The sequence below is a fragment of the Vulpes lagopus genome, chromosome 12 (genome assembly GCF_018345385.1).
Source record: "Vulpes lagopus strain Blue_001 chromosome 12, ASM1834538v1, whole genome shotgun sequence".
In the NCBI taxonomy this organism is placed as follows: domain Eukaryota; kingdom Metazoa; phylum Chordata; class Mammalia; order Carnivora; family Canidae; genus Vulpes; species Vulpes lagopus.
This window is the reverse complement of record NC_054835.1, coordinates 54,583,469-54,596,199: the sequence shown is the minus strand read 5'-3', so window position 1 is coordinate 54,596,199 and position 12,731 is coordinate 54,583,469. Positions and strand designations below refer to the sequence as shown.

The window sequence follows — 12,731 nt, the reverse complement described above, 5'->3', positions numbered from 1 at the left end:
GAACAGCTTCTGAGATTTGGGGAAGGGACAGTGGGGACTGTCCAGGAGAAGCGAGGACCACCAGCTTGAGATCCAAATTCCCATCACCTGGTATCTTGACTGGGAGCAGAGAGGCGGCGGCACTGGGGATTAAGTGTCACCTCCTAAGCCAGTGTGTCAGGTGTCTGCCATGGCAGAGACAGGATGTGAGGGTGATGGATGGCGGGCTTAACACCAGCCGACAGAACCCATGTCCCTGAGAGGCACATTAAAAATAAAAACGGCAATCCTCTCACGGAGCTGAAGAAGGAAGCTCAGCCCCAACACCCAAAGGTGCTGGGGGGTGGGGCAGGGGGCAGCGGTCCCCATGGCCTAGGGAGGTGCTACCCAGTTTTGCATGGAAAGGGGAGGGCTGGTCTGGAGCATGCTGGGCAGCAGCCGGACAGACTCTCGGGATGTGTGGGAGGCTGTGCCCAGGCAGCGGTAGCCATGGGTGATGGGCAGGGTGCTGGAGGCTCATGAGGTCCTTCGCAGGAGTTCGAGAGACAAACCACAGTTTTGGAATGAGTGACAGAGCAATCTGAATTTCATTTAGAAAGGGCTGGGCGGGGGCGGGGGGTGGGGGTGGAAAGCACACCAAAAACAAGAGGCCATTCCCAGGATGAAATATATAGACAGCTCCCTTGAAAAAAGAGAGAGAGAAAGAAAAACAAAGACCTGTCCCTGTATTATTGATTTCCTTGAGAAAGAGAGACAAGCTAATCCTTTAAAGTCAGTCACTTCAACGTAAGCACGAGCATTCCCCCCAACATTAGAGTTCCAGCTCTTGTTTGGGTTGCGGGCCCACGCATTTTTGGGGCATAGGGCAGAAATTTCATTCATGGAGACCTGGCATTGTGGGTTGAAAGTGGAGGTCTGGCACATGGGGGAGAGGCTCACGAGGACACGCTGCTGCACAGCTGGCTGAAGACGCCGCAGGCCACCATCAAGCCGAAGCCCCCGGTGTCTGCCAGGCACAGGGCATTAGGGCTGCCCCGCTCATCCCACCTGCGGTGACCAGCCGGTATGACAGCTATCTTCCCATGAGTGAGTGGGGAGAAAGAGAGACCAAGCGAAATGGACATTACTGAACATCCAGATGGAGTGAAAGGGAGTTGACAAGTAGCACATTGTGGGGAGAAAGGAAAAAAAGAAAGAAAGATGGGCTTCCCTGGTAGTCCTGGTAGGTGGCCATCCTACAAAGGACGCACTTTGATATTCTAGACCCCATAAGCAACCCATGTGCACCAGACAGGAGAGCAGTGTGTCCTGGAGAAGGGAAGCTGCCATCAGGCCACTTGTGGGCTTAGGGCACTGCTCTCTGCACCCAGACAGAGCCACCCCATGAGCCCTCCACAAAGACAGCTCATTTGCCCTGTCAGTTCCCACCAGCCCTCTGGGGCCTCCCTTCCCAGCTTACTGTCACCTTCCATTCCAAGTTCCCAATAGTGGCAAATCCAGGGGCAGCGTCCATGCCATGACCTACTGGGGCACACAGAGGTGCCTCTAGAGGTATGCAGCAGTGTTCCCGAGAGCCCCCACATCCTGTCATGTCACTGTGGCTGCTAAACCTTGTTGCGCCGTGCTTTCCCCCCTCACTGGTCCTGAAGGCCTCTAGGCCACCTCTTGCCCCAGAATTGGTAAGAATAAATATTCAAGTGATGGCAGCGGTGACCCACTTATTAGCAGATGCCACAGCCCCAGGGCACCGTGGCTGATGCTCAAAGAACACAGAAAGGGACCGTGGCAGGGACAAGAAACGTCCTTGGGAAGATGTGTCCAATGCTGGTGCTCCTTGAGCGAATGTGAGAAGTCTGCTCCACTATCTAGAAGTGAGGGGCAGCAAGAAAGACAGCAAATCCATCAAGCAGATGAGCAGGGTGAGCAGACACGGATCACTGAACAGATCCCATCCTGGGCAGCGCCACCCCACCCCTCTGCAAACATTAAGCTCCAAGGGCTGATGACCGGGTGAGACCTGCCCCTTCTCTCGGGCCTCGCCAGCAGGGCAGCCCGCAAGTCCAGCAAGGCTGTGACCAGGGCCAGAGGATGGGGGTGGGAACCCCAGGAGCTGGGCTTCCGTCTCTGCCTTGGCCCTGGGGAAGACACAGTCCCAAAGTCTCAGTTTTCTCTGCTGTAAAGTGGGATGATGCCATGAGCCTTACTGTGCAGCTGGAAGGGCCAAATGAGAAATGAGAAAGTGAGTGGCAAGAGGCTACACCCACGCAAAGCTGCAGTAGGAAGGGCCGGTCAAGGCTTGGCATGGCCATGCAGGCACGTCACGCCCCTCTCCATCTCCTTACAAAAAGGACGTTCACTCCTTGAGTGGTACTGTCTTAGGAAAAGACTCCTGGGTTTTAAAAAGGGGACTACATGGTATTCTAAATGTTGCAGATGACAGACAAGTATTGCTGCATCACGCTGAGGCAAGATGGAATCAGAAAACACGACTTCCTGGCAGACGGAGAAACCAGGACTCTCGTGAAAGCCTAGGAGGCCCCTTCCCATGTTAACCTGAGCCTGAATTGGATTGCCCTACACCCCTCGGAAGAGCCCAGCAGAGAGAACTCCCTAAACTCCCCCACAGCCCCCAATACACACCCCGCTTCTTCAAGGGGGTGACCAGGCACCTGCAGGCTGTCATCTCTCTCCCGGGCCACCTCCTGTATCAAGGTAGGATGGCAAGCCAGGGTGACCTTGTCCTGTCCCAAGGCAGCCGCGAGGGCCCCCACTCCATACCATCGGTTTGTAGCTGAGCCTCCAGCCAGGATGAGCTCCGTTGTGCCATCTGCGCTCCCGGCTCTGCTTGGCCGGTGCCTGCTGGGCTGCCGGTGACCCAGCAGCATCTGTCCACCTGTAAGAGGCAGAGGCCACTCCTGCGAACCGGCAGGAGTGCTCAGTGCCCAGGAAGTCCCACTGTGGCCTCAGGGCTTCCCTCTGACACTCTAGAGGCAGGGGCAACATCAGGGCTAGGCCCTGGGCTGGGGGTGTGGGGGACGGGCTGGGAAGCGCTGCAGGGACAAGAAAGTGAAATGAGCAACTCGTAGTGCCCTCGACTCCATGGAACAGCGGCACGCATCCTGCTTCCCAGACACTCGGGAAGGTTGGGTTCCTGGAGAGAACTGATTTATGCACAACCACACCACTTCACCACTGGTCCTTGGTTCCTCCTCACCGCACAGGGGAGAGGGAAGCGCTCACTTCTCACTATTTCCTAGCAAAGCCAGAGAAGCTCTGCACAAAGAATCCCAAGATATTCCCCAGCCTGGAGGCGAGGTTACTAGTTTGAAAGAGGTGGGGCACCTGACACTTTCTCACTGATCCTTCAAAGGAGCAGAAGGGGCATGTGTGGGGTTCTGAGAATCCAAGGCCAGCTGACAGCAGGTCCTGATGGTTAATTCTCATGGGCTCTTGCCAGGGCCCAGGTCACTGCTGGCTCCAGCTGCAGCAGCCTGTGGGGACGGCCCTGGCAAGCACGTGTGACTCATGGGACCCCCGCCTCCCAGTGCCCTGTTCTGTGGCTACTCCAAGGAAGGAGAGGGAGAGACTGACTCATATCAGCTGCACTGGCAATCACAGAATGTGGACGGAGGTCGCAGGGTGGAGGGGAGGAGAAATTTTCCATTCGTATGGTCAAGGGCTTTGGGAGGCGACTGGTAGCTGCTGATGGAGAAAGCTCCCTTCTTATCATGATGCTACGCACAGGCTGGCCTCTGGGTAGAGTTAATACCCCAAATATTCTCATTCTATGTGTGCATTTCAATAGCATTCCTGGGAAGACACGGAAAAGATTGTTTCCAAAGGACCTTCTGGAAATTAAACTACAAAATAAAAGCCTGTATCTTTATTCCCCAGAATGTACTGTCCCAAAATAGCAATGAAGAGATGGTTATTACAAGGCCCTTACAAAACACGCAGGCTGGGCAGGTGCATCACCTACCTAATACCTGAGACAAGGAGAGGATTGTGCATGGGGTGGGGGTGCTTTAAAGCTGCCTGCCGTCTCACCCCACATTGTGGTGAAGTCTGGCTGCCGGCAAAAATCAGAAACCACGGGTAGAGAGAGGTACTGGGAGTCTCCAGAAGGGACAATTTCCTGAATGTGAATAACTAAAGCAGTATGGGGAGAAGTACGAGCCTCCTCCTTTACATCTGCAGAGGCCACCTGATGGAATGAAGACACCCGGAGGAGCCCCATGGGTCAGGTTTGGGAAGGGAAGGTACCCCTGCCACCCCCAACAGAGAGCTCAGGACCAAGGAAGGAAACCTCTGTGTTTGCTGATCCCTTCCAGGTCACTGACAGGGGTGAGGTTTGTGGGCGCACACCCAGTGTGGCGAGGCAGGAACCACTGTTCTTCAGAAGCCACAGACCCCGGGAGCTGGACACAAAGTTCTAACTCCTGAGACGATGTGGAGATCTGGCTGCCTTGAACTTCTCCAAACCAGGGAGGAAGCACATTTGGACACACATCTGAGCAAAGCAAGGCCCCCAGCAGTGGACGGGGAGGAGGAGGAATGGAACAACAACCAGGCGGGATAGGCTCTATTCCCTTGGGCCCTTCCCACCCCTGCAGCTTTTGCGGGTTGGGTGGCAATCAGCCCTGGGAGTTATAAGCACAATATCTGAAAGATGAAGGTCGTAATTAATGCCTGTCTGCTTTCCTGAACGGCTCCTTCTTCCCCATCAGGGGGTTATTGAGATTCAGGGAGGGAGGCTCCCATGACGTGGAAGGTTTACGGGAATAAGTGAGGGAACATTTTAATAAAGCAATAATAACGCTTCTAAATAATTTACCAGGCAAATGGCAGCAGCCAATATTCCCAGTACTTGTATCTATTTTGCTGGGGAGGGGATGTGCCAGGCAGATTCAGCACAGATTCTTTTTTTTTTTTTTCTTTAATATTTTATTTGAGAGAGCAAGCGAGCACATGCACGAGCAGAGGGAAGGAGAAGAGGGAGAAGCAGATTCCCTGTTAAGCAGGGAGCCTGATGCGGAACTCGATCTCAGGACCGTAGGATCACGACATGAGCCGAAGGCAGACGCTTAACTGACTGAGCCACCCAGGAGCCCGATTTAGCACAGATTCTATCAGCTTCTCCTAGAAAGACCCACCTGAGATCGGGTCCCTCTGCAGGTCCCTCTGCCCTGATGTGCTCCAGTGTCTGTGTTGAGCTTCTTGGACCCCTTCCTCCACCTTCTCCTGCTTCCTCCTTCCTCTAGTTAGAGATCTAGGCAGGTCGTTTTACTCACTGATACCTTTGCTAATATCATCAATGATGGCTTGTTGAAATGCTAAGAGGCTAACAGGTCTGAGCTGTGCTGCCCTCCTGACAGTGACCCCTGTCCCTCAACAAGGCTGGGCAAGTAGGGAACGGTGCCAGGGAATTAACTTGCTTCCAAATTCCCACCACATGTAGGGGGATTTGAAATATGATTCTATTAAAAGACAAATTTCTAGTCCTAGGTGACCGTGCAAGCCAAAAACCAGACCATCCGATTGCTCCAGCAATGCAGAAGAGGAAAACCAACCTCTCCCTATGCGTGGGCCACAGGTTGCCTTCAGTAGGTCCACAGGGTGGGACTGGGAAGGCAAAACCGGCACTCAGTGGTCCAGTAACTCAGAACCAGGTAACCGCTGGAAGCACCTGCAGGAACCTCTGCCAGGACACGGACAGGTAAGTCAAGAGGCCAACTCCCCAAAAGGCTTGCCTCTTTCCTGAACCCTACCTCCTTCCCTGAATCAGTGAAGTGGCCACGTGTCAAACTCTGTGTCACCTCACACACCTAAATCTGTGTCAGGGTTGAGGAGGACCAAGAGGAGGCAGAGAATATTAATAGATCCTGCAAAAGGGGGAGGGAATCATTTCTGAGTCCTGCCCACAAAGTAGGCAGAGATAAATAATGGCCTCTGGTTTCATGTCTGGCATGGCATCCAGTTCCAGCCCACGTCCCCCCTGCCCATGGCACAGAAGAGTCGAGAGCAGCCTGGAGATTCATCTTCCTCCCTCACCTGCAGGGAGGAGGGGAGAAAGGGAGAGAGCTGGGCTGATCCTTCCCTATTTGGAGAGCTTGTTTGTGGTCAGGGCCAACCGCTAAGATGGTTCAGTCCTGCCTGCCCAGTTGGGAAGCCCGGCACCTACCATATGCTCTTGGGCTGGCCAGGAGTTAAGTCAAAATGTGGCAAGTCTCCAGGAAATTAGCCCTGACACGCTTAAAGAGCTATGCTGAGGGTGCCCCTCAAACCGTGAGCTCAGTTTATGAGTTCACAGCCAGGAGCTGGCAATGACCCGAATGCCAACTCCGAGGCACGTGTGACAGGACACGCAGGCTAGGTTCTTAGTAACCTGGTGTGTTTTCTGCCCAGGACCATTGCCCCAGTAACTAGCCAGTGTGGAGCTGTGTAGACCCTCCTCTGGGAAAAGAGCTTGGTCAAAGAGTAAAGTTCAAATGCCCCCAGCCACCCAGGCTGGGAGGAGGTGAGGCCACTCACCAGGTAGATGCGGTAGGCGTCCACACGGCGCAGGGGCCCCCAGCAGGGGTCGGTGTCGTTGTGCTTGGTGTCGGCCTCCACACCGCAGGACTCATTGCCAGTGGCGCTGCTGATAAAGAGAAGAGTGGCTCAGTGTGGCCTCCACTTGGCTGGGAGCAGACAGGATGTAACGTTACTAATTATTAGTCACCACTGTGCCTCTACTCCCGCTGCAGCTGCTTCTAGACCAACCTCACTCAACATGAATCACAATCCTCAATCTCTTTGGGCAGGTGCTACTTGTCCCTTTGGCGCCATTCCCCAGTGACCCAGGAGCCCCTGGTGGGAATCCTAGTCATCTTCCAGGGAGGGGGCAGTAGAGTGTGTTTCCCAGGGACAGAGTGAATAGCCAGCTGTGGTGCCCATAGAATGAGGCCTTGACCTCTCCAATCTTTAGATGCTGACAAATTTGCAGGGTGTTGTGCTTCTACCAAATACTCTGCCCTGACTGGATGAGGAAGCCTGTTTGGCTATAGCCCAGGTGGCGAGGGGGGGAGAGGGGAGAGACACTCACCAGGTCACCTGCATGAGGGAGAAGGGGACAGCGGCAGCGTAGATGGCCAAATCCCCGTACAGGTAAATGATGATGCAGAAATAGAACAAGTTGACCCCCACTGGAAGGAACAGAGTCACTGTCAGGGAGCCACGCAGGCGCCTGTGTTCTTTCCTGACCATGAGGTCTCCACTCTCCCACAGCTTTCCTTTCTCCAGAAAGAAAGCAACTAAGTCCCGTGGCTTGTTTTGGCTGGCTGCACTGTGTGGCGGCAGGAGCCACGGCCGCCCGTGACCTCCACCTCAGCGAGGCTAGGCGAGGCTGGGGGCCCAAGACACTCCACATCCAGGCAGGTGCAGGGCAGTGTGAGGTGGGGGCTGCCCAGGGAGGATCAGAGGGGTCTCCTTGCTTGGGACAGACTGTCTGGGCAGGAGGAGTAGAGAGGCCCTGGGTCAGGAGCCTGAGTGTGCCTGGATTGGGGCCCCTCACAGCCTAACACAGGACTCTATGACTCTATGACAAAGGCTGGTACTAAGGACTGGAAAGCAAAGAGAACTGAAAATGGCCCGGGTTCTGAAGCTGCAAGAAGGTGAAAAGCCCTGATGTCCAAAGCCTCATTCTGGTGACGGATCACCAAGGCTCAGATGGGAAGGGGGGGCGCTGGGCTGCTGCCGACACAGGGGGCCATGGGAGGGGCGGCTCAAGACGCGCTTGAGGTCAGAACATTTGCCAGGGAGAATGCTGCCTTCTGAAGGTGCCCGTGGAAGCTCCCTCCACAGAGGCAAACCTTGCCCCCTTCCCCCTCCAGCGCGGCATGAACCAGGAGGGAACGTGGGCTCTAGACCCAGCGCCACGGATCTCACTTCCTGATCCGTGACGGAGGTAAGTCCCTGACCACCTCCCATCCTGCACAGCGAGAATTATTCCACCTGTGCTAAATTCCCTACGTGATTCCAGCTTTACAGACCAGGTGTAAAAGCTCTGAAAAAAGCATCCGGGCCCTACAACCTCGAGGTCACAGCCCCAGACAGCCAGTCTCAAACTGCCTTTCAGACCGACTGCTCATTTTTGATGTCATAGGTCTCAGGCTGCCAGCTTCTCCAAGAACAGAAAGAAAAATGAAGTGACAGTTCCCTTCTAATCCTGGTGGCTCAGAAGAGCCTCTAGGGTCCCCAAGGGGAAAACCAGGGACATGTTCCTCCTGGCCTATTTGAGGTTAGCTCTGCTCCTAGGAGTCTGGGGGAGAAAGACCAGGAACACAGTTCTTGCGAGGACCCCGGAGGCCTCAGGTAGTGTCCGTGTCCAAGCTCAGTCAGTGGCCCCTGGGGTCTGGCAGCTACTCGCACCCCAGGCCCCAGATTGTCTTTCTGCTCTGACACAAATGCTCTCTGCAGAGAGGTACTGTCCCCTCCCCACTCAACCTCTCCTCCTCTTGCCTGTGAACTGCGGTGTCAGCTCTGTTTATAAACTGCCATTGGCCCTCCCTGATCAATAAATCTCATTACTAGACACAAAATGGGAGGACCGACGAGCTTCCTGAGAAGACGGCAATGACGAGGCCTGGCACTGCCAGTCACAGGAGTGAGCCTGGAGCCCGAAGGGTCTTGTCGTGGAGGGTGGCAGGTCCTTCCCAGGGGAAGAAAACTACCCCTGGATGAAGGACAGAGCAGTGGGTTTCGCCTGGGGGTGATTTTGCCTCACAACCCCCACGAGGGACCTTTGACAACGTCTGAAGACGTTTTGGTTGTCACGACTGGGAGGTGCTACTGGCATCTAGTGGGTGGGGGCCAAGGATGCCGCTTAATATCCCACAATGCACAGGTCAGGCCCCACGACAAAGAATGACCCAGCTCAAATGTCATCACTGCTGAGTGTGGCAAACTCGTAGCAGAGGAGAAGGCGTCCCCTGAGTGGGAGGCTGCTCTTGTATGAGTGAGCTCCTTTTCTATTAGAGTGGGGGGGAACCAGAAGTCTGGTCTGTAAGGGAAGAAAAAAAATAAAACCACTGGTTCCCAGAATTGTTAAAGAAACTGGGGCGGACTGTAAAACATGCTGATCAGAAAGGAGGTTTCAAAGGTGTATGTCCTCCCTCCAACATGCGGCTGCCAGGAGGAAATGTTCACACTCTTATCTTCATCTAACGAGATGGGGAGAGATAGAAACGGAACAGAGGAACAGAGTGGGTTGGACATGACCAGTCTGGTTTTCATGAATTCTGGAACCCTCTGTGAGGCTGGTAGGGAGGGCGGGACCCAAACCCTCCGGCAACCTTTGGCTGATGATCATCATGCTCTGGACTGTCAAATTGCAGCACCAGTGATAAACCGAATGCTTAATGTCCTGAAAAGCAGTCAAGAAGACTCTGGCTTCTCTGATCCCTCAGGCTCTGAGTTACTGCAGTCACATTTAAGACTAGAAAGAACCAGTAGAGAGGACGCCCCTGGAAACGGGCGGCTGTGACAGAGGGGCAGGAAATCTCCCAAAGAGAAAATTTTCACAAAGACAAGGGTTTATTGAGATGCGTCTGACTGCCCATGGAGGGGAAACCAGCAGGTCTGGGCACTAAAAAACTAAGCTCTTAAGCAGATCATCTTTCAAAAGAACAACATTTGCTGTGGAGATACATGGTGTTGTCACTGAACACCCGGCAACCTAGCCTCTGAGCTGGGTCAGGGGATCCTCTGAGCTGCAGGCAATCCCACCAAGGAGCAGGTCATGAATAGACACTGAGATTCCCAGACAGCAACCCTGTGCATGGACTCCTTGCGCCCTCTGCTGGCCACCAGGGTGGGGGGGGCACACAGAAAATGAGGTAGACGCGTGTACACACACACACACACACACACACACACACACACACACACACACACACAGGTATGTGCACAGTGTATCCGTCACAGGTCTCTGCCCTGCGTTGTCCTAGACTGAGCAGTCCAGAAGAAAAGGAGACACGTCAGGAGCAATCAGGCAAGAGGCACAAAACTACCAGCTGGCTCCAGCTTCCTTCCTTGGAAAGCTGCTTAGGATTCCTGACCTCTACAAACAGTAAGAACCAAGTAGCTGCTTCTTTCTTCCTAGTGCTGATGATGAACGGGGAGGGATCAAGGAAGACAACACGAGCAGTTCAGTCCTCCCGGCAAGGTGGCTGCTCAAGTGCACCCGCAGGCCTGCTGACAGTCTGCTCATCTGTGTCTGCATTGCCGGCCCCATCCCTAGCGGTCAAGGTCTGTTGGAAAGCACCACCTCTCTTTGCCCTCACCCCACCTTGGGAAAGAGCTTATACCTTTATTGAAGAACATACAGGCCATCTGTCCCATTTCCACCCGGTCTGTGATTTCAAAAAGGTTCAGAGATCCACGTCTCTCTGTGGAGGTAATGGACAAGGAAGAGGAAGCGGTTTTCATTTGGAAAAGCTCTCAGAGGGGGTGCTGAGCTCACAGAATTCTCCAGAATAAGGAAATCCTAGAGCACTTCAAATTCTTCTGAAAACTTCTACTGTTTCCTACCTGTAATACATTTTAAAACAGTACAGGAAAGGATCCTAGGGTGCTCACTATGGATGGGCAGGGGGCGGGGGGTGGGTAGCTGGGACACCTGGCCCTGGCTCGCTCTGCTGGACCGGGGATGGGACCTGTCAGGCATCGTGCATGGTGGGACAGGAGGACATCCCACATTTATTGGAGCGTCCAGTGTGCCCTGGGCACTGAGGTGGGTAACCTGCCCAAGTTACAAACATTAGCAAGCGGGGGAGCCAGCAGGGTGAAGCCTGGGCCTGGGGCTTGTGCTCTGGCCAGAGGGTCTGTGCAGAGACTCCTGGTCCTCTTTACAAGGAAAGGGAACCCTATGGACCAGAAGGAGATGCTGGCCAGCTCAGAACCCCAAGACTTACGCACTGACAGGATGGGCCGTTTCTCTGCCCGCTCATAGTTGTCCTGGACAAGGACATCACTGTCAGAGGCTGTGGAGGAGTCGTCATCTTCTTCCTCCTAGGAGGGGTGGGGTGGGGGAAGGGGAGCAAACAAGAAAGAACAAATGCTACAGAAAACCCACGGAAAATTGAAGAACCCCATTTCTTCTGTTATTTCTTTCCAGAATGTGTCTGATCAGGGGCACCTCTCAGCACCACTGTGCTCCCACATTAGGTGCAGACACTGGGATGTCAGATCTGAAGCTGTACTACAGGTCCTGGGAACGGAGGCTCAGAATGACAGGTGAGCTCAAAGTAGGGGGTTCAAGGGACCCATCATGACATGATGTTAAGACAGCAGAGGCCTGGGGCACCTGAGTGGCTCAGGTGGTTAAACGTCTGCCTTCAGCTCAGGTCATGTGGGATCGAGTTCCACATCAGGCTCCTTGTTCAGTGGGGAGTCTGCTTCTCTCTCTCCCTCTGTCCTTCCCCTCACTCGTGAGGGCATGCTCTCTCTCTTAAATAAATAAATTTTAAAAATCTTTTTTTTTTTTTTAAAGAGAGCAGAGGCAAAAAAAAAAAAAAAAAAAAAAAAAAGAGCAGAGGCTGCACCTGTTCGCTAAGCTTATGTGGCCATCAAACCCGAGCTCTAGGACAAAGGCACAGAGTAGTGCTATGGACACAAGCCTACCATACATGGGGAAGGAAAGAACCAGCCCCTGAGGGCTGCCTCACGGCATAGGACTGGACACAGGCACTGCCCGGAGACAAGGGCGACACACACACCTGGTGGTTTTCCATCCTCTTCCAGTGGAGCTGAGCATTGGCTGCTGCCATGGCCTCTACCACGAAGGTAGTTGTCACAAAGCTGCAGGAAGGCCGCAAGGTAATTGCCAAAGGTAGTAGGAGGTTAGAAGTGGTACAATGAAAAAGGAAAACCCACTTTAGGACCTGACCGAACCAGCAAGCCCAAAGCATTCTCTCCTTTTTTTTTTTTTTTTTGCATTCTCTCTTCTGAGAACTGTTCCCTAGGAACTTTCGAGTTGCATCTGACTTGATAAAATGTATGTGTGTAGGTGCGTGCTTGCCTTGATTGCCCTGTCTATGTTTAGGATGCGATTTGATGCACAGGAGAGGGGTGTGCAATAAGCTGCCGGTAGCATGGGGTAGAGCATAAACCCTGGGGAAGAGGGGATGTGGGGCGATGTGACAGCGAACACTGAGAAGGGTCCGCTGGGGGCAGGGTGCAGAGGAGGTGAATTCACAAGGGACCTTCTGAAAGCTTCAGGGAAGGGCAGTGGCAGCTCTCACCTCTCCTTGACGGGACACAGTAAGTGGTCAGCTCCCAATTACACACGCTAATGGACAGAGTGCCAGCGTGGATAATTGTAAAGGGTGTTTGGATCCAGAATGTGTTTGCATGTTTCCTTCCTTCCTTCCTTCCTTCCTTCCTTCCTTCCTTCCTTCCTTCCTTCCTTCCTTCCTTTTTCGGAAGGACCTTCACTTTCCCAATAATCTAGATGATGTAAAAATAAGCTTGCGTTTTTATGCCTCAAATCAAAAGGGACACTGGGAGGTGGCAGCAGACGTCTGCTGAGGAGTCAGACTAGAGTGAAAAGCCATCTTGGCTCTTCCTCTTAGCAAAGCTGGAGAGGCCCAGACTTCAGCTGGAGCGCAGGGGGAGCATCTGTCAGCAGAGCTGTGGGGAAGGCCACATCCCCCCTGCTGAGCGCTGGACAGCACAGTCACCTACCTCCTCCCCAAGGCTTCACCCCAGCCCTC

At 53.8% G+C, this 12,731-nt stretch overlaps 1 protein-coding gene across 2 annotated transcripts in view; it reads right to left on the bottom strand.

Moving 5' to 3' along the window:
• The window catches only part of TMEM104 (transmembrane protein 104), a 56,650-nt gene that overhangs the window by 33,935 nt on the left and 9,984 nt on the right, over nt 1-12,731 (bottom strand). The window contains exons 4-8 of one of the 2 annotated variants that reach the window (XM_041725751.1): nt 11,736-11,817; nt 10,932-11,028; nt 10,326-10,406; nt 7,064-7,163; nt 6,511-6,619 (exon numbers count right to left, since the gene is read on the bottom strand). In XM_041725751.1, the coding sequence (XP_041581685.1) occupies nt 6,511-6,619; nt 7,064-7,163; nt 10,326-10,406; nt 10,932-11,028; nt 11,736-11,817 (469 nt within the window). The remainder of the gene's footprint in view (nt 1-6,510; nt 6,620-7,063; nt 7,164-10,325; nt 10,407-10,931; nt 11,029-11,735; nt 11,818-12,731) is intronic. The other variant, XM_041725752.1, reaches the window with a different exon arrangement.